The sequence below is a fragment of the Vitis riparia genome, chromosome 4 (assembly GCF_004353265.1).
Source record: "Vitis riparia cultivar Riparia Gloire de Montpellier isolate 1030 chromosome 4, EGFV_Vit.rip_1.0, whole genome shotgun sequence".
In the NCBI taxonomy this organism is placed as follows: domain Eukaryota; kingdom Viridiplantae; phylum Streptophyta; class Magnoliopsida; order Vitales; family Vitaceae; genus Vitis; species Vitis riparia.
The window spans coordinates 6308676-6333518 of record NC_048434.1 but is presented as its reverse complement, the minus strand read 5'-3'; the positions used below and the strand labels follow the sequence as shown (position 1 = coordinate 6333518).

Below are 24843 nucleotides of genomic sequence, written 5' to 3'. Positions count from 1 at the left end.
TTCAATAATAAATGGAAAAAATAAAATGAAAAACATGATGATAGTCAGAAACACATTTAATGCACTAACCAATCTTGTAATGAAGTGATCATTCTTGTATCATTTTCAATTTCGAGAATAGTTTGTCGAAGATATTTTACCATTTTTGTGTTAGTGTTGGACTTTCTATTTCACATTTGAGTATTTTAGGAATCTAAATTTAATTTGAATGTCTGAAAATGAAAACAATTAAAATCCGAAGATGATTTTTTTTTTTAAAAAAATTAATCTTATATTGATCATATGACATAAAAATACATGACTTCTCCATTTAATAATACAATTTCATAATTTATATATCTAGAAGTATGTATATCCTTTTTTAATTTTACTAATTTATAAGGACTATTTTTTAATTATGTCATTATTAAAACTAAAAAAAAAAAATCATTTTATACAAATCTAATAATTGTTTTTAATCATCATTTATTGCAAAATCAGTATAAATATTTAAAAATTGAAAATTCTTTGGGCATTGGGCAGTTCCCTTTTACCCAGTACCATGCTCAACTTCAAAATGTTAATCATAAGAATAAAATTAATTAAATAAATTTTTTATTTTCTACAATAAAAACTTTATTTTAAAATAAGTTTAATTTTAATTTAATTTAATTTTCTATAATAAAAATTATTTAATTTAAAGAGAAATTTAGTATGCTTCTCATAAATTCAACATTTTATTAATGTGTTTTTCATCCTAATTAATATAATTTAATTATAAATATTAAATAAACTATATATAGATTTATAATTAAACATAATTTAATTTTTACCTTAAAAATATCTTATAAGTAGTTAATAAAAAATATTTAGGGTATGTTCGGTTCTTAGAAAATGTTAGAAAAGGGGATTTTTTTTATTTATAAAAATCATTTAAAGAGATATAATTTTAATTTATAATTTTTCATTAATCCTTTAGTAAAAAAAATTCTTTTTTTTAATAAATGAGTTTATTTAGAATTCTAACTTTATTATATTAAATAATTTAAAATTTCAATTTTACTATAAATAAATTAAAAATAGAGTTTTATTTAATATGATTCTAATAAATCAACCTAAATAGTTTTTTTTTTTTTTTTAAAAAAAGGCTAAGAATAAAATTTTGATTCAAAATAACACTCATTTTAGTATAAAATTATTTAATAATAAAAATATTTATTTTACAACTATCATAAACATGGAATAAAAAGTTATAAAAAATCTTAAAATTTACTTACCCTGCTCTGCATTGCCATAAATGATTTGTCCAGTCCTTGGTTTTTGGTTGGTGTTTAATGTTAGGTGATTTAATTTTTAAGTCAGATGATTTTTTTTCCATTTATAAGTACTTGAACACTTTTATCAAATATTATTTCATTTTAAAAAGATAATGATTTTTAAAAATTATTTAACAAAAATTAAAATATTGAAAAAAGACTTTAAAAGTAAAAATTTAAGCACATAATTTTAAAATTTTAAAATTAATTTTTAAGCATCCATACTTTTATATAACAATTATTATATTTTATATGAAAATTGCTTATTTTATTTTTTTAAAATAGCGAACAAAAAGCATATCCAAACGACCACTAAAGCTTACATTTAGATGTTCATCATTTTTTTTTAGTTAAAAAAATAGTAATAATTTTTATATGAGATACAAAAACTTTTAAAAGATTATATTGAAAAAATGGTTAATTTCATTCGCATCCTCCAATGTTTCTGCTAAATACATATTAACCCCCATAGGTTTGAAATTTTATCTTATGTCTCCCTTATATTGAGCGAGAGGGAGAGTGAAAAATAAAAAATAAAAATGATATATGTATGATGAAAATAAGAGAGGTATGGGATGAAATTTTAAACCTACGAAACCTACCTCAAATAAGGTAAATGAAATTAACCATTTTTCAATATAATTTTGTAAAAGTTTTTGTATTTCGTATAAAAATTATTACTATTTTTTGAATTAAAAATTTGAAGTATAAAAAAATCGTTACAATTTCAAAATTTAAAATTTCTAAAAATGATTTTATAAATAAAAATAGAAAATGTACTCTAACGAGTAATAAGTAAAATTTTTATTTAAAAATAATTATTTATCCTATATGTAAAATAGGGAATTTTTTTTTTGAATTATTTTAACAATAAAAGACTGGATCTCAATTATTAATTTTCCTATAATTATAAAATCTAAAAAATATATTCTCAATATATTTCATTAAGTATAGTTATTTTATTTTTATTTTTCTATTTTAAGAATTGGAACAATTTTTATTTTGGTTTGAACAATGGCTTCCATCCGTAGATATCATCCCTTATTGATATAAGGGAAATGAGAGTATTTGACAGAAAAATAAGGTGAAGAGGACACGTGTCACATGACATTATTTATAGGAAAATCATATGGAAAGCACCGTTAGTCCCTGAAAGTAATTAAATCGGACGGCTGTGGAAAAAGCGACCAAAGCCGTTTTAAAGCTCTCCACACCACCTAGACGCAGAAACGAGAGAGGGAGACAATCAAATCAGCTTTCTGACTCCTCTCTCTCTCTGCCTGGAACTCCCGCAGGTCTCTCTCATCTCTCTCTCTCTCTGTTGATGCCAATTTCAGCATCGGAATCGAATAGATCATTCTTGTGTTTGTCTTTTTTTTTTCTTTTTTTCTTTTTTGTGGGGGGGTTGGTGGTTTCTATGTGACTATTCGTAATTTTGTTCGAACAACGGTTTATAATTGATTCGATGCTGAGAATTGGGAATGGGATTTATGTATATATGTATTTATGCATTTGATTTCACATGGACCGTTTGGGTGAGAAGACTCTGTTTATCTGAATTTTCCTTTTTTTCTTCTTTGTTTATTTCGAGGGTTCTGATATTAGTGTGGAATAGTAGATGGTAGAGTTGAATATTGAGTGTTTAGTTTAAAATTCCTGAATCTTCAGTGGATGTGGGTTTTTCTTTACGAATAGAAATTGGGGTTTAGTGTTTTAGTATTAATCTGTTTGGGTGTTTCGAATTAATTGAAATCTGATGTTTTTGAAAAGAATTAGGGTTTTTAAAGTTAGATAAGTTTTGGAAATGTGAGAGCAACTGAGATATTGGGAGCTAAGAATATTATGAAACAGAGACGTTTTCTTATTGGTGGAAATGGTGTATTTTTGCTCAGTGAGCTGTTTAACAAAATTGAGAAATCTAAGAAAATGGTCACACCCATGTGATCATGATCTTTGGGTTCTTGTTTCTGGGTTTAGCCATGGTGATCCAATTATTGATTCAATGCACAGATTGAGAATGTGATACAGACACATGTATGTACCTTGTTCAGAAAACCATATAAAATGTACTGTTTAGTTGCCCAAAAAAAAAAAAAAAAACTTTTTATGTGACTACAACTAAAAAGGGTGAACATCAAAACAAGTTATTGGTGAATTTTAAATTGGAGTCATTTCATATGACCCTAGAAGCTTGCCTATATGATCATATTTGGTGATTGCTGCAATTTTCTTTATTGCCTTATTTTACTGATATTAATACTACCTTCAAATGCTTTGCTATTATGGAACAACCTGATGCATGCTTATATAAGGGATTGTTGTGGGCTTTTTTCAACTCAAAATGATACTGACTGCCAGTTTTTAATTCCAGGTTTGAGTGTGAAAGATGGGTAGTACTGGTGGTGATGAAGTAATGATTTCTGGGAGTGGTGAGGCTCAATGTTCCGAGGCCACTGTTGAGATAAAAATAAAAACACTGGATTCTCAAACATATACTTTGCGAGTGGATAAATGTGTAAGCACTCTTTGCTCCCCCATTATATTTATATCTCCAGCATAGATTGAACTTCCTATCTTCTTTTGTAGTTGAATTGTATCGAATTCTGGTTTTATTCAATCGAATTTGAAACTTAAAAATTTCTTATCCATTGTGCATTCAGTAAACTCTTAACTGGTTTGGATAAAGGCTTTGCCAAATTGTCATTTTAGTTGTTAAATCTCATGAAATGACATCCTTTATGAATCACGGTATAGGATTAGGTTTCCCCCATTCTTTACCCTAAAGCACAATGTGAGTGCATTTTTACTCTATTTACATGCATGTTCTTGGCATTAGCATGTCTATCCATGATACAGATTCACGGTTGCTGCTTAGAATTCAAAGTTTCGCAACCGGATATAAGATTTTGCATGCTTCCCATTCTTTGTTTTGGTGCTCGTGAAGGTTGATTTCTTGTGATTCTTTTGAATGTCATGCAGATGCCAGTTCCTGCTTTAAAAGAACAAATTGCTAGTGTTACCGGTGTGTTATCCGAACAACAGCGCCTCATATGCCGTGGAAGGGTTTTGAAGGATGATCAACTCCTCTCAGCTTACCGTATCCTTTTTATTAATTTCTCTCTTTGGGTTGAACGTTTCTTTCTGTCCAAAGCTCAGTACTTTCCAAAATTTTGCAAAATATGATGTCTCATGGACTTCTCTTAATAAAACAACATTCAGGAAGAAACCACAAATCATATGAACTCTTAAAAGAAGAATTCTGAATGCCAGCTAGGTTCCAAGTACTTTTTTTCTGTTGATATTAACCATTTTTGATGCAATACTCCACCATTTCATCAACACATCTTTCTTGCTGTTCCATTTTTAGTTTGGCTTCTTTAGATTTTTATTGATAGTAATCCCCATTGCATTTTCTTGTACACTCAAAGATATGTTGAACAAAATGATTTAACCTTTAATTATTGGAAGTGCTCAATCTCTGAACTGACTTGGTGAAATAGAGAAGATAGACTGAAGGGTTCAGCGGGGAGCTTATATAGTTATATGGTTTATTTTGTTTGGAGTTTTGTTATTATGGGCCAACAGCTTGTCACATGCCTTCAAATTGTCTTTCAAAGCAGGGAGTCATCGACGTCATTCAAGGAACAGATAGTTGGGGTAGGTGGAAGCATTTAAGAGACATAAGTTCCAGATTGGGAGTGGCTTGTTCCATCGAAGATATCAGAGCATTGGGAATGATAATTTTGTCAATTTTTTTGAGGTTTTTTCCTCTCTCCTTTTTTTTTTGTTTTGAAGAGAAAGAGGAGTGTCGTTGGGGTTGGTGTTGCATGTATAGCTTAATCACTTTCATTTGCATGTGCTGAAATGGATAGCAGTTGAGAATTATCTGTAGAAAGTTTGGTTTTTATGGTTTTTTTTTTTAATTGTTTTCTTGGGCATGGGCCAGGGGTTTGTTTTCAGGCTGGTAGATGGTTAACCATAGGCATCCAAATTTATATTTTTGATAGGAAGAAGTATTCATGTCCAATGATACCACAATCACCCATGGTGTCTTTAGAGGGAGAGAAACCATAGAATTTTGTGTGAGAAGAATTTTTCTGGGTTGAATTTGGAAGGAGTTTTTTCTTAGTGGGGGTGGTAGTCTGGCTCTTGTAGGCTTTATTGATAGGTAGGGGTTCTCTTTTGTTCTATTCTTCTAGGCACCAGTGGGGGCAGGAATTTTCTATTTCCCACCATCAGTTTATAAATATATTTATGTTCAGGCCTGTTTAGAGCAGTGGAGATGCATGGGGATGTATTTTTAACAGTTGAGATGCTTTGAAACTGTTTCTAGCTTTAAGATTTATGAGAGCAAGAGGGTAGTGGTTGATATGGAATATTTGCTTGTGACTTACATTTCAACATCCAGTGTTCACTGCAGTTCTATTAATTATCCACAACTTCCTAAGGTGAATGCTTGCAGATCCTTGATTATTTGAGATACAAGGAATGATGATGTTGGAAAGCATCTCTTTTTGTTGTTTTATGTTTTAGAGGTGGTACAGTCTTTTCATTAAGAGCACTCTATCAACCTCTCAACATTTTAGTTGTCTCTGTTTCATATTCTTGTGGTTGTCATAAAAAAAGTATTTAAGCCTATAAAAAAAAATAAAAAAAGTATTTAAGGCAGCAACCCTCTTTTTTGATCTAGGAATAGTGATAGCTTTTAAATATCACATCTTCTTGCATGGTTCATGTTTCCTTCTCCACTGAACACTTTCCCTTTATCAAGCTTTATACTGCTTTCTGTTGGCATTGAGTTTAAGCATTTAACTCTGACCCAGATATCTCTGGAGGAGGTATTTCTGCTAAATGCTAGTGCTAGGACTGTGATGAGTTGAACTCCCCTTATGGTTTGATGTTGTTTAATTTTTGTGATGAGCAAACATTGGTGTGTTAATATTGGGAAATTGATAAGTATTGGGGTTTTTGGTTAGACTATGCATATCTCTTTCCTTCGTTCCATGCCCTGGAATGTTGATTATAGGATGTTGACTTTTTATTGTGGGCTCCCTTCTATCAGGGGAACTTGAACAATTGGTAGAGTTAATATAGTAGATCACTTGCCTTGTCATCAATGGAACTAAATAACTTGAATGTTGCGTTCATTGCTTGTCAGGTTAACTCTCATCTAATGTGTCATTACATATGCATAATGTGTGTGTGTGTGTGTGTGTATGTATACATACATACATTCATAAATACATATATATATATATATATATATATAATAACTTGAATGTTGTGTTCATTGCTTGTCAGGTTAACTCTCATCTAATGTGTCATTACATATGCATAATGTGTGTGTGTGTGTGTGTGTGTGTGTGTGTATGTATACATACATATACATACATAATATATATATATATATACACATACCAATTTGCTGTTATGTTCTTTATTTATACCATTTTTTTTTCTGGAAATTGGAGTCTCTTACTAAATTCAATTTAGATGTGGAAGATGGTCACACATTGCATCTTGTTGTTAGACAACCATTTCTGCCATCATCAGAGAGCTTGCCTGATAATTCAGGTTGAATTCCCTTTAAGTTGCTTACTATTAATTTTGTTTTCAGTTTTCCCTATTGCTTAATGGTGCCGAGTTATAACATAATTTCCATTTTAGTTAAATCTCATTCTACTCTGGTTATGAAGGCACTAATATTGAAATTATCCTCATGAAAGGACACTCAATATTATTTTTTTGTCACTTTACCATATCATCCTTGTGCTTCATGCAATTTGTGCCTTAGGATGAATGGGTTTCACCCACTATTCTCCACCAATTTTATAAAAAGTTATTTATCAGAAAAAGTAGCATATCTTGATAATTGTATATATTTATTTTTATGGTTTGAAATATTCTGAATGAAGTTAAAACAAAAAAGGCTTAAGAAGAGAAGTTATCACGGAAATTCATGAAAGTTGGTTCTGGATATGCTTTGAAGAAATATAACAAATAATCAATTGTTATAAAAATATTTGAAAGAAGCTAAGTTATAAAAATATTGTTCCTGGTCTACTTTACTGAAGTAATTTGGGAAGCAGGGTTTTCAAAATAGGAAATAATAGTACTAGTAGTAGGAATTGGGCACACTTTTAGGTGGAATACTTGTGATGCGGGTTTCAGCACAAATCCCTGCGAGTCTATTAGAGGACAAAGTCAACTTGATTTTGGGAAGTTCAAATGTTTATTATCTGTATGTATTTAATATTCATGTTAATTATGTTTCTTAGAGGTTGGCTGATGTCTGTATGGAAAGTTGACTACTAAGCATCATTATGTGCAGCCACAGATCCTGCATCAAATGCTCTTCGTAATCAAGGTTTTCATGTAGGTTCTAGTGTGGTAGTTTTATCCGAGCAAGGGGATGGAGTTCCAGATCTCAGTCGGGTAAGCTTATAAATTTTAGATTGAACTAGCTTTTGGTTATAAATGTGCAATTAAATATGAGTATCATGATTTTTCTTGACCTTTATTTTTCTCCCTTTTCATTCAACAGATTGTCTCAGCTGTTCTCAGTTCTTTTGGAGTCAATAATGTTCGAAGTGGCAGTGAAGGGGCTGACCCTAGGGTAAATTACTAATGATCGACTTAACAAAGTACCCTGTAGTATGAAATGACTATTTGGCGTTTTTATTTGAAATCCATTGTAGTCATGCAGGTTTTGTCCCCATGAAACTTAAACGGCTTCACCTATGTCTAGTGCAGGAGAACCTCCAGCTCTCTTTCTCTCTATTCGTCTCCACTGTAATTGATTAGATTTGGCACATGGAACATGCAGAAAAAGAAATCTCTGTGGCTTATTATTATTATTATTATAGTTATTATTATTTTTTTAAAAGGAACAAAAATCCCTATCTATTCTGTAGTTTTAAAACTGTTCTCTTAGTAATACCATGGATTAAGCCTTATATATCACGTGTTCGCATTTGGTATTTGTTTGGCAGGATCCTGTCCCAGAGAGGGGCTCAGGAACTCCTGGTTTAAGTGGTTTGAGAGACTCTAGCAGCAGACAGCAACCTAACCAGGCTGCTACAATTGATCAGTCTAATCCTCTCAATGGTGCTTCTTTGCTTCCAAATGATGTTACCTTGGAGCAGCTGCAGCCACCGGTAAGTTTCAGGTCCTCTTGTTTTCCCCCTTTTTAGTTGTTTTATTTTATTGTTTTATTGGAGTCTCTGTTGGTTTTCTTTGTTCAGATATATTATCTTTTACTATGTTGCATTTTTTGCCTTTGTGTTTGAATTACTTCTGGGAAGTCTTTCCTGGTTGAAGAACTATCACATTTTCATGTTTGGAGTTGCAGGTGATTCCTGATTCTTTGACAACTTTGTCTCAGTATTTGCGGAATATGAGACATGAATTTGGTGGCAGTGGTTAGTATTCTTCTCCTTTACATTATTTACTGACTTTGCATTGTCAGTTGCTGGCATATTGTGATGGTTGAATTTGAACTTGGCAGTCAGAGGCCATGGCAATAATTCTGCTGCTGGAATTCATGGTTGTGATTTACAAAACTCTGAGGCTACCTTGCAGTCAGATGTTACACAAGGAGGGCTTCCAACACCTGCATCCTTGGCAGAAGTGATACTTTCTACTAGACAAATACTCATTGAACAAGCTGCAGAGGACCTCTCAGTATGTACTTTCAAAAACCTAATTCATATGGTGTAACTATCTGATTTCATAACCTAAACATATTTTGAGGCCCCACACTGATTCCTAGTGAGGTTATATCTATAGGGGGACAGAATATTCTAAAATGGCCCAAATTATTGTAGAGAAAAAGTTGTCTTATTGACAAGTAAAATAATACAATATGTATTAAAATAATACAAATTATATATATCTGTGTGTGTGGGGGTCTACAAAATACCATAAAAGGCTGAGCTAACCCTTCGTAATTTTTTTTTTTGATAGGTAACCCTTAGTAAAATTATCACTAAGAACCATTTAACATTCCCCCCTCAAGTTTGGTGCGTATATATATACTAATATATATATACTGATGGATATTTCAAGAGAAAATCAATGCTCCTGTAAAAAGTTTTAAATCCACATTAGAACATACTATGTGCCCGATAACCTTGTATTTTGCTACATTAGATCTCACTACTACATTATATTTAGTCAACTAGGTTACCACCAAGGTATAGTGTCCACTAGTTGACCTTCTATTGGTTGAGGATCTTGTCCAATCCAGAGCTTAAAAGCTCACAACATTAAGGATAAAGATTTGACCTTCGTTTTTAAAGCATTCATGTGTATATGGCCTCTTTGAGATACCTTAGGATTGTGGACAATGATTCCTAATGAATTTGCATAGGTGCTTTTGTGAATTGACTCATTGTATTAACAAAAAAGGTAATGTCAAGTGGGGTAAATGTTAAACAAATGAGCTTACCCACTACTGATATTTTCCTTTATTTGAAATACAAGACTATCATCTCCATTAAATTTGAAATTTTATTCCATAAAGGTCTTGGCCGACATTGCTTCTATCATGTTGGTGGTTCAATAAACAAAATCCAATAAATACTTTGAGATAAGGCAACCTCACCTCTACTATTTGCAACTTCAATGTTTATGAAGTGATGTAACAACAAGATCCTTCACATAAAAAGTCTTTTTCAAATAACTTTTCACTTCTCTAATGCTTGTTAGATCACCACCAATGACAATAATATCATCCACATTTACAATGAGTACTACCTTGCCAGTTTCCATGTTGAGAACAAACACAGTGTTTAGAATAATAGAATTTTTTTTTTTTGATAGGTAATAAAAGGGCTTGCATTGGAAAATCCTAAAAGCGGCGAAAACAGTACACACAAAGTATACAAACAATCACCCCAAAAATCTAGGCAATAAGGAGACAAAAAAAAGCCTTCCCCTTAATAAACAACCAGTCACAGTCTAAGAGACCATCCTTTACAGGGGGGTCCTTTTACATGGCGAGGCGGGTTAAATAACTAGTCACAGTCTAGGCTCGACAGGTTCTTAGTGACAGATGATTGGGACAGGATGTTCAATGGAGCCGTGCAGGGGATTCTTGCTAGACCAGTCTCTGATCATTTTCCCATCCTTCTAGAAGGTGGAGGTTTGAAGAGGGGTCCTTCACCGTTCAGATTTGAGAATATGTGGCTGGAGGGTTCATGGATCAGATGAAGAGGTGGTGGGGCAGTTTAACTTTTACTGGGTCTTTTAGCTTTGTTCTGGATGCAAAACTAAGAGCCTTAAAAGTGTTGTTAAAGACTTGGAATAAAGAAGTTTTTGGTGTTATTGATACTAAGAAGAGAGAAGCTCTTAGTCAGGTGGTGTACTGGGATGAATTGGAGAAACATTCAACTCTGAGTCTGGAGGATTGTGAAGCAAGGAAGGAGGCTAAGGAGGCTTATAAGACATGGGTGTTGAGGGAAGAAATCTCTTGGAGACAGAGGATGAGGGAACTGTGGTTGAAGGAGGGGGACAATAATACCAGATTCTTTCATAGGATGGCGAATGTGCATAGCAGAAGGAACTGGTTGTCCAAGTTGAAAGTGGATGATTGTTGGCATACGGAGGAGATAGACTTAAAAAATAGTGAGGTGGGGGCTTTTAATAAGCTGTATACCGAAGAAGAGGGGTGGTGTCCTGGAGTTGAGGGGCTACCTTTCATGAGATTAGCTAGCTTTGAGGCTGAGGGGCTGGAGATTCCTTTTGCGGAAGGAGAGGTGTTCGCGACACTTTCAGATCTAGGCAAGGATAAAGCCCCCGGTCTGGATGGCTTCACCATGACTTTTTGGCTGTTTTGTTGGGATTTAGTAAAGGTTAAGATAATGGGTTTTTTCAAGGAATTTCATGAGAGGGGCAGATTTGTTAAATCTCTGAATGCAACTTTCCTGGTCTTAGTTCCAAAGAAGGGAGGTGCAGAAGATTTGAAAGATTTCAGACCTATTAGCCTTGTAGGTAGCCTCTACAAGTTGTTGGCCAATAGAATTAAAAAGGTGATGGGGAAAGTGATTTTAGAGTCCCAAAATGCCTTTGTGGAGGGTAGATAGATTTTGGATGCAGTGTTGATTGCAAACAAGGCTGTGGACTCAAGGTTGAAAGACAATGTAAGAGGGGTGCTATGCAAGTTGGATATAGAGAAGGCTTACGACCTTGTTAGTTGGAGCTTTTTGTTGGCAGTTCTTAAAAAGATGGGTTTTGGAGAGAAATGAATAAAGTGGATAGATTGGTGCATCTCCACAGTGAAATTCTCTGTTTTAATTAATGGTTCTCCATCCGGTTTTTTTCAAAGCTCGAGGGGGTTGAGACAAGGAGATCCCCTCTCCCTTTACTTGTTTGTGATTACCATGGAGGTGTTCAGCAGTATGCTGAGAAGGGCTATTAGTGGGGGCTACTTATCTGGGTGGAAGGTGAGTGGTAGGAGGGGTGAGGGGATGCAAATCTCGCATTTGTTATTCGCGGATGATACGTTGGTTTTTTGTGAGGAGTCTTCAGATCAAATGATTTATCTAAGTTGGCTCCTCATGTGGTTTGAGGCGTGTTCGGGCTTGAGGATTAACTTAGAGAAGAGTGAGATGATCCTGGTGGGAAGGGTGCATAATATAGAGGGATTGGCCTTGGAGTTGGGTTGTAAAGTGGGTGGGATTCCTTCTTGTTATTTGGGAATGCCTTTAGGGGCAGCTTTCAATTCTTTGGCTGTGTGGGATGGGGTTGAAGAGCGTTTTCGTAGAAGGCTTGCTATGTGGAAGAGGCGGTATATATCTAAAGGGGGGAGACTCACCCTAATCAGAAGCACTCTTTCCAGTATGCCTATTTATTTTATGTCTCTCTTCTATTTGCCAAGAAAAGTGAGGTTGAGATTGGAGAAAATTCAGAGGGATTTTTTGTGGGGTGGGGGAGTTCTCGCCCAAAAACCTCACCTTGTTAGATGGAACTTGGTTTGTTTGGAGAAAAGAAAAGGTGGGCTAGGGGTGAGAAATTTAGCTTTGATGAATAGTGCCCTTTTGTGTAAGTGGAATTGGAGGTTTGCTAATGAGAGAGAGGCGTTGTGGAGGCGTGTAATTAGCCTCAAGTATGACGAAGAGGAGGGGGGCTGGCGCACTCGGGTTGTGATGGGGAGAAACAGAGTTGGGCTTTGGAAAGCAATTAGGAAGAAGTGAGGGCTGTTAAATGGTAGGTTAGCTTACCATGTGGGTAATGGGCAAAGAGTGAGATTTTGGGAAGACAAGTGGTGTGGGGATGGGCCACTTTGTGAGTCATTCCCCTCTCTTTTCTCCATGTCCATGTTGAAGAATGCTTGGGTTTCGAAGGTTTGGAATCCCGTTGGAGATGGGGATGGTTGGACTCCCCTTTTTGCAAGGGCGTTTAATGATTGGGAGATTGATTTGGTTGAGTGGTTGTTGCAGAACATCCATGCTTTCAGGGTTCAAAGGGAGGAGGAAGATAGAGTGATCTGGACAGCTTCAAATGATGGGGCTTTCTCAGTTAAGTTTCTTCTATGTTCCCTAGTGAAAGAATTTGGAGGGCAAGAGTGCCTCCAAAGGTAGCTTTCTTTGCTTGGGAGGCTTCCTGGGGTAAAGTATTAACTCAGGAGCAACTTCAAAGGAGGGGGTTCTCTTTGGCAAATAGGTGTTTTCTTTGTCTATCCGAAGAAGAAACGGTGGATTATCTCTTACTTCATTGTGTCAAGACGCGGGTCTTGTGGAACCTTTTTTTCTCCCTTTTTGGTGTATCTTGGACTCTTTTGTGTACAGTGAAGGCAACCCTTCTTGGATGGAATGGAGGGTTTGTAGGGAAAAGGCGCAAGAGGGCTTGGAAAATGGCTCCTTTATGTATATTTTGGTCAGTTTGGAAGGAGAGAAACAGGCTAGCGTTCGGAAATGAGGATCTCTCGCTTCAAACGTTGAAATATTCTTTTGTATGTAATATTTGGTCTTGGGTCAGGGGTTCCTTAGTAGAGTCATTTTTCTCTTGTAAGTTTTGTAGACTGGATAGGCTCCTAATTAGGGAAGGTGGTGTGTATATTCCCTGTATACTTCGAGGGCACCGGTTTTTGGTGTTTCCTCTTTTCGATTAATATACCTCCTTTTTACTTATAAAAAAAAGTGTGATCCTCTATATGCACCCTAGCCCAATTCACAAAAATATACATGAAAAGAGATTTAATTGCTTGGTTGGACCACTCAATGTCATTGAAAGGTCTATCATTTCTTTCCTTCCAAGTAGTCCGCATTAAACATAAGGGGGTAGCCCTCCATGCTTTGTTCATTTTTTTATCCACAAAAGACCCATGCCAACCTAACAGATTCTTTCTAATTGGGAAATGCATAACCCATTGTACACCAATAAGGGAGAAGATTAAGTTCCACAACATTCTAGCCTTATCACAAAGCAGGGGTAGGTGGTTGGTGGTTTCCTCCTCTTCTTTGCCCAAGTAACACCTATTTGAGATATACCATCCCCTCCTCTTCAACTGGTAGAGAGTCAAAATTCTGCTCCAAGATGCTTCTCAAGCAAAAAAACTCACCCTCACTGTAGCTTAAGATCTCCAAATAATACTACACAGAAAAGGATCTCTAAAAGCCCTCGTGTAAGAGCAATAAAGGGATCTAACTGAAAATTTGCTATTCTTACTCTCTCCAACTCAAGAAATCCTTCACTTCTCTTCTCACAACCAAGGGTTGCAGTTTTTGAAACAAACTATCCACTTCTCCCATCTCTCAATCATTAAGATGTCTTGAAAAGCAAGGGCTCTAGCTATCCATATCCCCACCCTCCTCCCAAGCTTTTGACACCCAACCGTTTTTATTTACAACCAAAAGAAATAAGTTAGGGAAGACTTCTTTTAAGGTTTGGTCTTCACACCACAAGTCTTTCCAAAACTTGACCCCCCCTCCCATTCCCAATTATAAGACAAGATCTACATATCATACACTCCCATTCATTTTTTATGGCTTTCCACACCCCCACAACATAACCTCATCTCACTCCTCTCGAACACCACCCCCCTTCCTCTACTCCAAACTTCCCAATGATGATTTGTTTCCAAAGGGGCTCCCTCTCTTCTGCAAATCTCCAACTCCACTTCCTAAGCAAGGCTTTGTTTAGGGCCACTAGGCTTCCAAGGCCTCTTTTCTTATTTGTACAAACTAAATTCCAATTCACCAAATGAGGTGCTTTTGATCAAGGTAAGCCTCCCACCCTTAGAGAGGTATTGTCTCTTCCACATTATTAATATTTTTTTGAATCTCTCTTCCACTGCATTCCACACCCTAGGAGATTAAAAGAGGCACCCAAAGGAAGACCAAAGTATGAAGTGGGTAGCTTCCCTACTCTACACCCCATAACCGAAGCAACATCCTCTAGCATCTTTACCCCCCCTACAGGAATAATAGAATTGCTCCTTCTAAAACCAAATAGTTGAAGAATAGTACTCAATTTATTAAACCAAGCTCAAGGAGATTGTTTTAATGCATATAACCTTATGAAATTTGCAAACTCTTAACTTTGGACTCCACTTGAGCGACAAACCTAGTAACTAATCCATATATACTTCCTCACTCAAATCATCATATGAGAATACTAAGGTAGACTCCACTCAAAGTTAAGCACCAAGGAAATCAAAATACATATTGATTTCAGACAAATACTAGGAGAGGTTTGAAAATAATCCATACCATAAGTATTGAGTATACCCCTTAACAACTAAGCCTTTAACCATACTATAGTCCTATTTAGATGATACTTGATGGCACAAACTTATCGGCAACTAACATCATCCTTCCCTTGAGGCAAGCCAATAAGCTCGAATTGACCTTTGTTAAGGAGAGCATGCATCTTTTTTTTCTATTACCTTTTCCCATCTAGGTTGATTTAGTGCTTCCTAATAAACTTATCAGAAAAAATAATAAAATTTAGAGCTTCCTGATAAGATCTCTTGTAGTGCTCTTAGGCATCCTTTGTATACTTCTTGTGTACTTTAGGACACTTTTTTTTAGTATCTTGTTTTAATATATTGTTTTTTACCCGTCAAGAAAAAAAAAAAGACTTTGGAATGGAAATAGAAGAAAGGCATGAGCAAAAGACCAAAGAGTAAGGGAAAGGTTACACACAGACAAATCACGAGTAAGATGATAGTCAATATAATTGTTTTACCTTTCCTGAGTGCAATATGAATGCCTTTTATGTCTTAAACTAGGGGAATTAAAATAGGAGGTGGCCTAAGATCATGACGGGGATTAGTCCTTCAAGGATATTCAAGAAAGGATAGGAAAAGGAAAAAAAAAAGGAAAATTTTAGAATTTGGGAAGTTTTAGAATTCTCCTTTAAAAAAGTTATGAACCTCCTATTTTCTAAAATAATTTTTTTACTCTACAGTTTTTATTTTAAGTTCTTAGAATCTAGAAGTCTTATTTATTAGAAAATTGATACAAGAAGTTTTTATAAAGTAATTTTCCAATTCTACAAACATTATGTTTCTTATAGTTTTAGGAAAGAAATAAGAGTCCTAATGAGTTACTACATAGGTTAAATTTACTTTTTCAAGTTTTATTCGAATTCTTGAGTTTTCTAAAGCCTATAACTAAAACAAATTGATATAAAACGGGAATCAAGATTGATGATTAATAATATTAAACTTTTATCTGCATGCTTTTCAATTCTCAATTGTGGGATTCCATTGAGTTTCTTTTAGGTAAGACTCGTAGAAGGCTTTAATGAGATTCTAAGGTTTCTATTTCTTCTTCTTTATCTTTCTTTCCCTTTATTTTATTTTACTCTACTCCGTTGCCATAATTTTTATGCCTTGTTGCTCTACTTAAACTCGAGATTGAAGTCCTAGTCCACCTATTTGATTGTAGACAACTATTTTAGGGTTGTCCTAGACATCAAATCATCTAGGAAAGAGCTTGAAGGAGGTGAAGGTTAAGCTTGATATGTTTTCCTATCTTTAGTCAGTCTTTTGCTTTGAAACTTATAATGACTTATCAGCCCTAGATGGAGAAATATGATTGAGACAACAGTTTTTGGGGGAGTATACTTATTTAACTGCATCATACATCTCCTTTGTAGTTTCTAGAAACATCAGATTAGCACAAAGATATGCCTCTATCCTTTTCCAGAACCATGTTATTATCGTCATTCTACTACTTCTCATTAAACTCTTAAATTCACAGAGAGGGATCTTCAGCAAGATGTTCCAGTTAACTCTATGCCCCCATATGCACCACAAATTTAACCCACTATAAAAAGTTAGGTCCTTTCTGTTTCATTGAAGCAATCTGAATAATAACACTACATCCAAGTTTGTGATTATCATTAAACTCCATAAATTTTTAACTATTAAGGGGGAAAATAGAGATTACTGCACTTATCTCTGAAGCAAAGGGATATTAGGGAACTTAATTGCTCTCAGAAACTTGCACCATGTTTGCATAATATGGCATGACCATTGATATATCTGAGACAAGTCTCAAACATCTAGCAATCATAGAGAAGGATTGTTGTACAACAGATGGAAGAATAGTACTTACACCAGACAGGTATGAGGAGCAACTTAACACTTAGATCAGCCACTTTAAGGTGTTGGTACTGCAGCAAGTACACGCTGTAGCAGTACTATAAATGTGTTATTTTAGCGAGTTTTGAGCAAAAATAATATATTTGAATAAAAAAATCCATAAAATAAATCTCTTATCAAAATAATTCCCAAACTAGTGCATCTCAACCACGTAGACATCCACGTGGCCTGAGAATTTCTTTTTTTTTTTATGTCACAAAACCATAGTTCGTAACCACGGTTTTGAATTTTTTTTAAACGTAAAACCATAGTCATCAACTATGGTTTTAAGTTTAGATTTAAAGTCTTAGTTGGTAACTACGACTTTGATCAGTTTAAAAAAAATTCAAAACCGTAGTTACCAACTACGGTTTTGTGATGTGGATACCCATGTAGATGAGAAGCACTAGTTTGAGGATTATTTTGGAAGGGGATCTACTTCGTAGATTTTTTTTTTTCAAATAAATTATCTTTGCTCAAAACTCTATTTTAGCAGTACTCTAGCACTAGAAAAAAATGTGGTTAAGATTTTGTGCAGCTGGGGTCTTAGGATCAATGCCCTGTTCTCATTATATTTGAGAGAAAAGGTGTTTTTTTTTTCTCTCAAAATATCATAAAAAACTAAACCAACCTTTACTAAATAAAATTATTACTATTAACCTTTTAACAACCTGCAAATGTGAGGACAGGTGAGGCTTTAGAAAATTATACATAGGAACATTATAGAACCCTGGAATAGGGGAGGCGGTCTTGAATACCGTATAAAGTATGGAGACATGTAAACATCCTTAAATCTTTTAGGAAAGGTTCAAGATTTAAGTGATTTTGGAATGATTTGATGGAGCTATAGATATGTGGAATCCTTATTTAGTCAAACCACCACCTAGCAACACAAGGGTGCTTGTGGCTACCAGAGGTTCCCCTTGGTTTGGAGTAAAAAAACAAGGCCATGAAAAACATGCTATAGTTTTTGGTTCACCACCTCAGGTGTGAAAATAAACAATCAGTAAGTGGCTAGAAATTTCAGACTTGAATGTGAAACAATTATCTACCTATATTTTTAGCCTGGGCTAAACTTTAGCTCTAGCCTGGTTTAAAATTGGTAACCTAAACTGAACCTAACTCGGAATAGATCATGGATCCTTATAACTTCCATTTTACAGTTTATCTCTCATTTTTAATGACTTTACAGATGGTGACCCAGATTTCCAAACTGATGACCAACCCAAAATTAGAATTTATCTGAAATGTAGTATATACCTGTTCTTCAACTAGCAAAACACTTTTTGGACTTAAATTTCCCCCTGGACAAGAAATACCACCCTTATTTATAAGATTTTCTTTTCAGAGCTGAGGTTTCTGGTTGTCATAACCTAAAAATGATAAGGTTTTTGTTATTAAAGTTCTGTAACACTTATTTTGCATTTCTAACTTAATGTGCTGCAGCAACTCACAAGACAACTAGAGAATCATGCAAATGTGACTGATCCTTCAGCACGGAGGAGCATCCAATCTAATGCCTTGAGATTAGGAGCCATCTTGCAAAATTTAGGTGCTTTGCTGCTTGAGCTTGGTCGAACAACCATGACATTGCGAATGGGTCAAACACCGGTTTGTTAATATCCCTGTTAGCTCAGTGTGCATGTGCCTATATGTCACACTTATGTGTGCCTTTGCGGTTTGGGAAGGTAATATTCATAAAATTATGCAACTGCTAATGTGACTATGACGTTTTTTTAATCAGAATGATGCTGTGGTTAATGCTGGACCTGCAATCTTTATATCCACATCTGGTCCCAATCCTATAATGGTTCAGGTAAAATATTCAGTATAAGCGAGTGAGTTTTTTTTTTCCTTTTTTTGGCTCACCATCTATATCTTTTCTTTTTTTCTATTTTTCCCTCCAATTTGAACTATGAGCAGCCACTTCCTTTTCACCCGGGAACAAGTTTTGGGGCCATACCCATGGGAACTGTTCAACCTGGCTCTGGTTTCTCTAGTGGTACTCTTCGTTCTGGTTTTCTTCCAAGGAATATTGACATTAGAATTCGTACAGGTACCTTGTCTATTTTATAATTGTGTTTGATGCATTGATTTGAAAGACTTTCAACCTTTTTAAGTCAACATGCATCCTCTCTCTCTCTCTATATATATATATATCTGTGTGTGTGTTTTCATATTATTTTTGTTAATCTCATTATCAAAACTGAGGACATTTTGATCCCCTTTTAATCATTGCCTTTCTCATTTCCATTTGTTTTACATTCAACATTAACAACATAATATTGTTCAATTTGCATATATTTGTTGAATTGCTTATTAATTTCAATTTTACTATTAGGTTCAATGATGCCCCCGTCTGTTATTAACCAAAGGGAACCTGCTGGTGGTCAGACATCCCAGGGGCAAACAAGCCCAGCACTTTCTGGTGGTGTTAATTCCATTCACCAACCTGCTGCAGCAGCCTCTAGGAGTTCATCTTCAACCAGGGAGGCTGAAGTACGGGTTGTGCCCATTAGGACAGTGGTCGCTGCAATACCTGCTGCTGCTAGGCGCTCACCTTCTGATTCATCTCGCAGTTCAATGGGATTATTTTATCCAGTTCTAGCCAGAGTTCAACATGTAATGTCTGGAAATTATAATGGTGCAAGAGGTTCTCAAGCATCTGATGAACATCAACCTAGGGGTCTAGGCGCACAGCAGCAATCAGTTCCTGAATCTGCATCACAACAGAACATAGAATCTCAAGTTAGAGATGGTAAGTGCTATACAACAACTTGAAATATCATAATAAGGCGCAGTTCACTGTTATTGTTCAAGAAGCTGAGGTCGGTTTATACCAATGAAGACCATAGACCAATAAAACACTCATATGCACACAGACAGACATAGAGCATCTCATGTGAGTGAGATTGTGAAGCAGAGGATGAACTTAATGACCTATGATATTATTATAGGGCATCATTTCAGCTACATGTGAAAAACAGTCGGTCCTTGAAATAAAAGTAACGTATAGAATTACTTTGGATGATTAGATTGGCTAACTCTAAGAAATACCATATATATTGGATTGTTTGAACCAATGATATGGAGGGTGCTTCTCCATATTGTCTCAGTAGTTTCTTTTAACTTACTGTTACAAACAAGTTTGTATAATTCTTAACATAAATGTGCAGGCTCTCTTTCTCTCTCGTGCACACAAAAATACAGACATGCATTCCTCATGATAAATTCTTAAAGACATTTTTAGTTGTGCTTTAGATATTGGTGAGAAGTGCAGCACCCCCTGTCTGGTTAGAAAGCAGAGCTTGTAACTCAGCCTTTGGTGTCTAAAGTTGCAAGCCCTAATATTCATGATTGCCATCAGTCTATTGTAGTATTTCCCCCCTTTTGTCCAACTGCTGCATGTCATGAAAATCAATTCTACCATCAATTACTAACTGAAGCCACTGATATTAATGGGTTGAAATATGTGATAGTTGTTGTCTGTCTAACTACAATCGTACTGTTTTCTCTATATCACAAACATGAGGAAGTCAAGTAAATTTATGGACACACTTGGAAGTTGGTTTGTAAACTGTCTTCCTTGTTAGATTGCTATTGTGGTTGTATTTGGGACAAGGCTTTTTTGAGCCATACATGGATGTCACTTACATGTGCATGTTAAAGTCATGTGTCATGTTCTTTTCATTGAATGCTGTTTTCATGGTAGCCTTGCCCATTTTGCTTACCCTTTTCTTGTTTTTTTCAGTCAGTCTTCATATCTTGCACATAAACTTTGTTTGGAATGAATTTTTTCTGTTTTTCTCCTAGAAACTGCTTTAGTTAATTGTTTGACACCATCTCCTATGTGTAAGCACTTGAAGACAAGGTACTAAAGTCCTATTTGTCTGTTTATTTTTCCTTTTGTCATTTTGGATGGAGCAGAAGAATGTAAATTCTTGAGTTCTAGATGCTTTCCCCCAATCTTATTGAACATGTTGAATCCATGGAGGGTACAATGTATCATGTGTCATGCATAAAATTTATCTATATCTTTTCACATTCCCAGAGGGGGCTGCTGCAAATAAAGGAAGAAGATGGAAAGAGCCGGACAGATGAAACAGACAAAAAAATTAGGATTGAACAGATGGAAAAGAGAAGGCAGTGTCTTCCCCACGTTTTTTTTTTTTTTTGTAACACTAATTTTCAAATGAATTTGTCATTTTCCAGGTGGTGAGAATCCTAATTTTCAAACAGCTTCCACACAGTTGCGCAGTGGCCTTGATCAGTTGCTAAGGACTATATTCCCTGTTGAACAAATCCATGTTGGTAGTGATGTCAACTTTCAGGGTACAGGTACAAGTTCCACCGGGATCACAGGAACAACTGAGGCTGCTGCAAATACAGAGGAGATAGAGCCAAGAGTGGGTGATGAAGGAACCTTCTTGTCTAATTTGCTTCATCATATCATGCCGCTCATATCTCAAAATTCAGCCATGGGGTCAAGTGATGCAGCTGCAGATCGAGCAGATGTTGGGAGTATAAATGGACAGGATTCCACAACACATGTAAGCATGCTTCATCACATAATCATTTTGGATTGCTATCTATCAAAATTCAAATTCTTGTTCTATTTACCTGGAAAGATTAATTACATAACGGGAAATCTAGTTCCAAACTGCAAGGATCTTTCTCTTGAAGGACTGAGCATGAAGCCAGCAAATTAGGTACTGATTGGGGAACATTTTAGAAATTGATTTTTTGCTTGTAAGAGCCAAGTTCAAGGCTCAAAAACAAAATAAATGCTTTGAGAATACATATAAAATGGTGTCTTAGTTGCTGAACCATATAATATTTGATTACTTTTGAGAACCAAGTATAAAGCTGGCCTCTAGTTTTCTAACTAAAGAGAGTTGTACATATGCACAGCCCCAGGAAAATTCAGATGTTGGGACCTCCTCAGGCAGACAACGTGACCCTCCATCACCTCCAAACTCAAAACGTCAAAAGGTAATTTACTTTGTTCTTTTTCTCTGTTTTACCTTTTCTGGAAGCATCACTGCTGTAGCTGTTTTGGTTGCTTCCTTCTGAAATGGTATTGTTCCATCAACTGCTTTACATATCTGTGGAAGTGACAAAATAGCCGACTATCACTACCCTCAGTTTCATGCTTAACGTCTCTTGGAGAACAATGCTTCAATTTTCTGTCATATTAAGCCACTAATGTAGGCATCTAGCAAAAATTTAATATGAACCAGGGATTCAGAAGCACTTTTGCATGCATGTTTTGAACTTGGTTATACTTTTTTGTTTTTTCTGATAGGTGAACTTGGTTATACTTATATCCAACGCATATATGTGATGGTGGGCCCGATATGGTTTATATGATTGTAGTATAAGTTGGTTTAGATATCCTAGACAACCAAGCAAACTCCAAGCAGAGTGTTATGAAGTCCACATACTCATTGGTTGGAGGGTTAATTTCTTTGTGGAATAAATCCCCAGTCAGGCTCTGCCACTGTGCATGTGACTAGTGCCATGAGTTGGAATGACACTTGTGGACAATTCAACTTTGGTTATTTAGGGTGCATGATTAGTTAAACAAAAACAATTCAAGGGATGTTGGATATTAAATCACACAGTTATTCATGCCATATCTTGTTTGTTTTCAGCTTGAGAATCTTGCTGAAACCGTTTGAATGATGGGTGATTCCTTGGAAGATGATGCTCATGTCCAGGAATTAGGGTGGTAGACTGATTCTATGGTTATGATAGAGAGTAATTTCTTGGAAAAATGATTTTTGATGCCCTATTTCAAATATCCTTACCCGAAGTGGAAGCTTGTTATGGTGATACTGTAGTGCTGGGCAATGTGGTTTTTCAATGTAATAATCCCCATAACCGAAAAACCTGAAAATCCAACCCTTGAGGAATTCCTGTGAGAGAACATGATATAGAATGGCATAAAACTTAAACCAAAAGTCTATAATCCTGGAGTAGTGTTATGCCTGATTTTCACTGTTCTGGAAATGAGTTCTAATTTTCCCTTTTTCCCCTTTATTGCAGAAGGAGTGAGTTAGAAGGATCGGCCTCAAAATACCAATGCAAAACACAGAACATGATGAAGTCTCTTGATGCAGTGATGCTGAGATATGTATCATGAGTATGGCATATCAGATTGCAGTTTGCAGCTGACTTATGTCCACATATAATATAGAGACCCTATAATCTTTGAAATTTTTTTCTCTCTTTTCAATTATTCCTTGTTGAGTTTATTATTTGTTTTTAATATTGTCAGTGTACAACAATGGCGCTAGATGCACTGTGTAAAATTTCTGTGAATTTTCCAATTAAATTATATTTAAGAGCTTTAGTAGATTATGCTTGAGCCCTATTTTTTGTGTTTCTCTGGCTTTCCTGTATTCAATTTCAACTTAATTCAAGTACTTTATTTTGCTGGCATCTAGCATAGAAGCGAGTCCGTTTGAAGTGATTCTAATAAGTGTTTTTAATATTTTTAATATTTAAAAATTGTTATCATTCAAGTGTTAAAAATATTAGAAACATTTCCTAAAATTACTATCAAACACACTCTTTATCTCTTTATAAATTCTTGTTGGCCATCTTGTATCACGCCCACATAAAATTTCACCCAATGATTTGGGAGTGACTCAAAAGCTAAAACATTTTTATTTTTGGTATTTTATTAATTTTATTTTCATTACAAATATATATATTTTTAAAATCCTATGGACTTCAAAATATTTTAATGTATATATATAAGTGATTCTCAAGGGTGTTTGATAGTATTTCTAGTCTTTTTATAGTCTAAAAATCATTTTAATTGATTCTTTTGGTAGTGATTTTGGGTAAAAACTTTGGAAGTGTTAGAGTGTGTTTGATAGCGATTTTATAAAATATTTTTAATATTTCTAATATTAAAAATGTTAGAAGCGTTTTCTAAAATCACTATCAAACGAATTTTTTTTAAAAAAATTAAAAATACTTCCTAAAATCATTGTAACACACGTTCAAAAACTCTTTTAAGCATTAAGAAGTATTTTTAGTATAAAAAATGCTTTCAAAAAAAAAAAAAGACATTTAACAAAATTTTAAAAATATTTTCAAAAAATTAAAAAATCACTCGTAAAAAACATTTCATAAGTGATTATTCTAAAAATATTTTTACCAAAAATATTTTTGTGAAAAACACTTCAAATAAAAATACCGACATGTCCTAATGAGTTTTTCCTACCCTCTTATCCTCAATTTCAATATATTGTAAGAAGTTCATAGAAAAACAAAAAAGTAAAATACAACCATCGTTTATTGAATAATTTAAGATATACGTGGTATTATCTTATTTTTCTCATTTAAATCACAACTTAAAAATGACTAAGAAATTTTATTACATGTTTAATTATAATTAAAATACTTTAAAATTTTAAAATTTAATTGAATATTTAAATTTTTTAAGTTTATGTTTGGTTTCAAAAAAATAGTAAGGAAAAACATATTAAGAAAAATGATTTTTTTATATATATTTGATTTTAATATAAAAAATATAATTAAAACTAGTTAGAATTTTATGTATTTTAAAATTATTTAATCCTTATATAATAGATGAAATTAAGTAAAATAAAAAATTTAAAATATATAAAAATTATTTATTGACTTTAAATTTATTTTTTTAATTTTCTTAGTTTTTTTTTTCTATCACTTTTCTTCTCTATTTTTTTTCTCTCATATTTTACCTTAAATTTTATAGTAACCTAAAGTAAAAATTTTTAATTAATCTTGAGGTTCTCAGAAACTTAACTGAATGAAAGAAGATATAAAATGTTTTGGAACAAAAATTTTAGTATTTGAGACTCTTAATTCACAGATGAGATTGTTGTTGAAAGTCAAAATGGTTATGATGAATAATTGGACGGTTCAGATGCAGCTGCTGCCACAGTAATATCCCATAAAATA

At 34.4% G+C, this 24843-nt stretch overlaps 1 protein-coding gene across 3 annotated transcripts; it reads left to right on the top strand.

Annotated features, from left to right (window-relative positions):
• The first annotated feature begins 2487 nt into the window (after positions 1–2487).
• On the top strand, positions 2488–23250 carry LOC117912414 (ubiquitin-like domain-containing protein CIP73). 3 transcript variants are annotated; one of them, XM_034826982.1, is made up of 16 exons: positions 2489–2590; positions 3667–3810; positions 4275–4392; positions 6789–6869; positions 7627–7730; positions 7840–7911; positions 8288–8452; positions 8647–8716; positions 8803–8978; positions 18334–18498; positions 18632–18703; positions 18811–18943; positions 19229–19645; positions 21100–21437; positions 21799–21879; positions 22936–23250. In XM_034826982.1, exons 2-16 carry the CDS (start codon positions 3682–3684, stop codon positions 22942–22944), a joined length of 2130 nt encoding a protein of 709 aa, XP_034682873.1. In that variant the 5' UTR covers positions 2489–2590; positions 3667–3681; the 3' UTR covers positions 22945–23250. The 3 variants fall into 3 exon arrangements, with proteins under 3 accessions (XP_034682874.1, XP_034682875.1, XP_034682873.1); XM_034826983.1 differs by lacking the exons at positions 21799–21879; positions 22936–23250 and adding an exon at positions 21541–21766 and having other exon boundaries at positions 2488–2590; XM_034826984.1 differs by lacking the exons at positions 21799–21879; positions 22936–23250 and having other exon boundaries at positions 2488–2590; positions 20939–21189.
• The last annotated feature ends 1593 nt before the right edge of the window (positions 23251–24843 follow it).

Coding starts and splice junctions, on each gene's coding strand:
- LOC117912414 (XM_034826982.1), top strand. CDS start 3,682: ATGGGTAGTACTGGTGGTGATGAAGTAATGATTTCTGGGAGTGGTGAG. Junction 19,646..21,099: donor AGAATCTCAAGTTAGAGATG/GTAAGTGCTATA, acceptor GTCATTTTCCAG/GTGGTGAGAATCCTAATTTT. Junction 21,438..21,798: donor GACAGGATTCCACAACACAT/GTAAGCATGCTT, acceptor ACATATGCACAG/CCCCAGGAAAATTCAGATGT.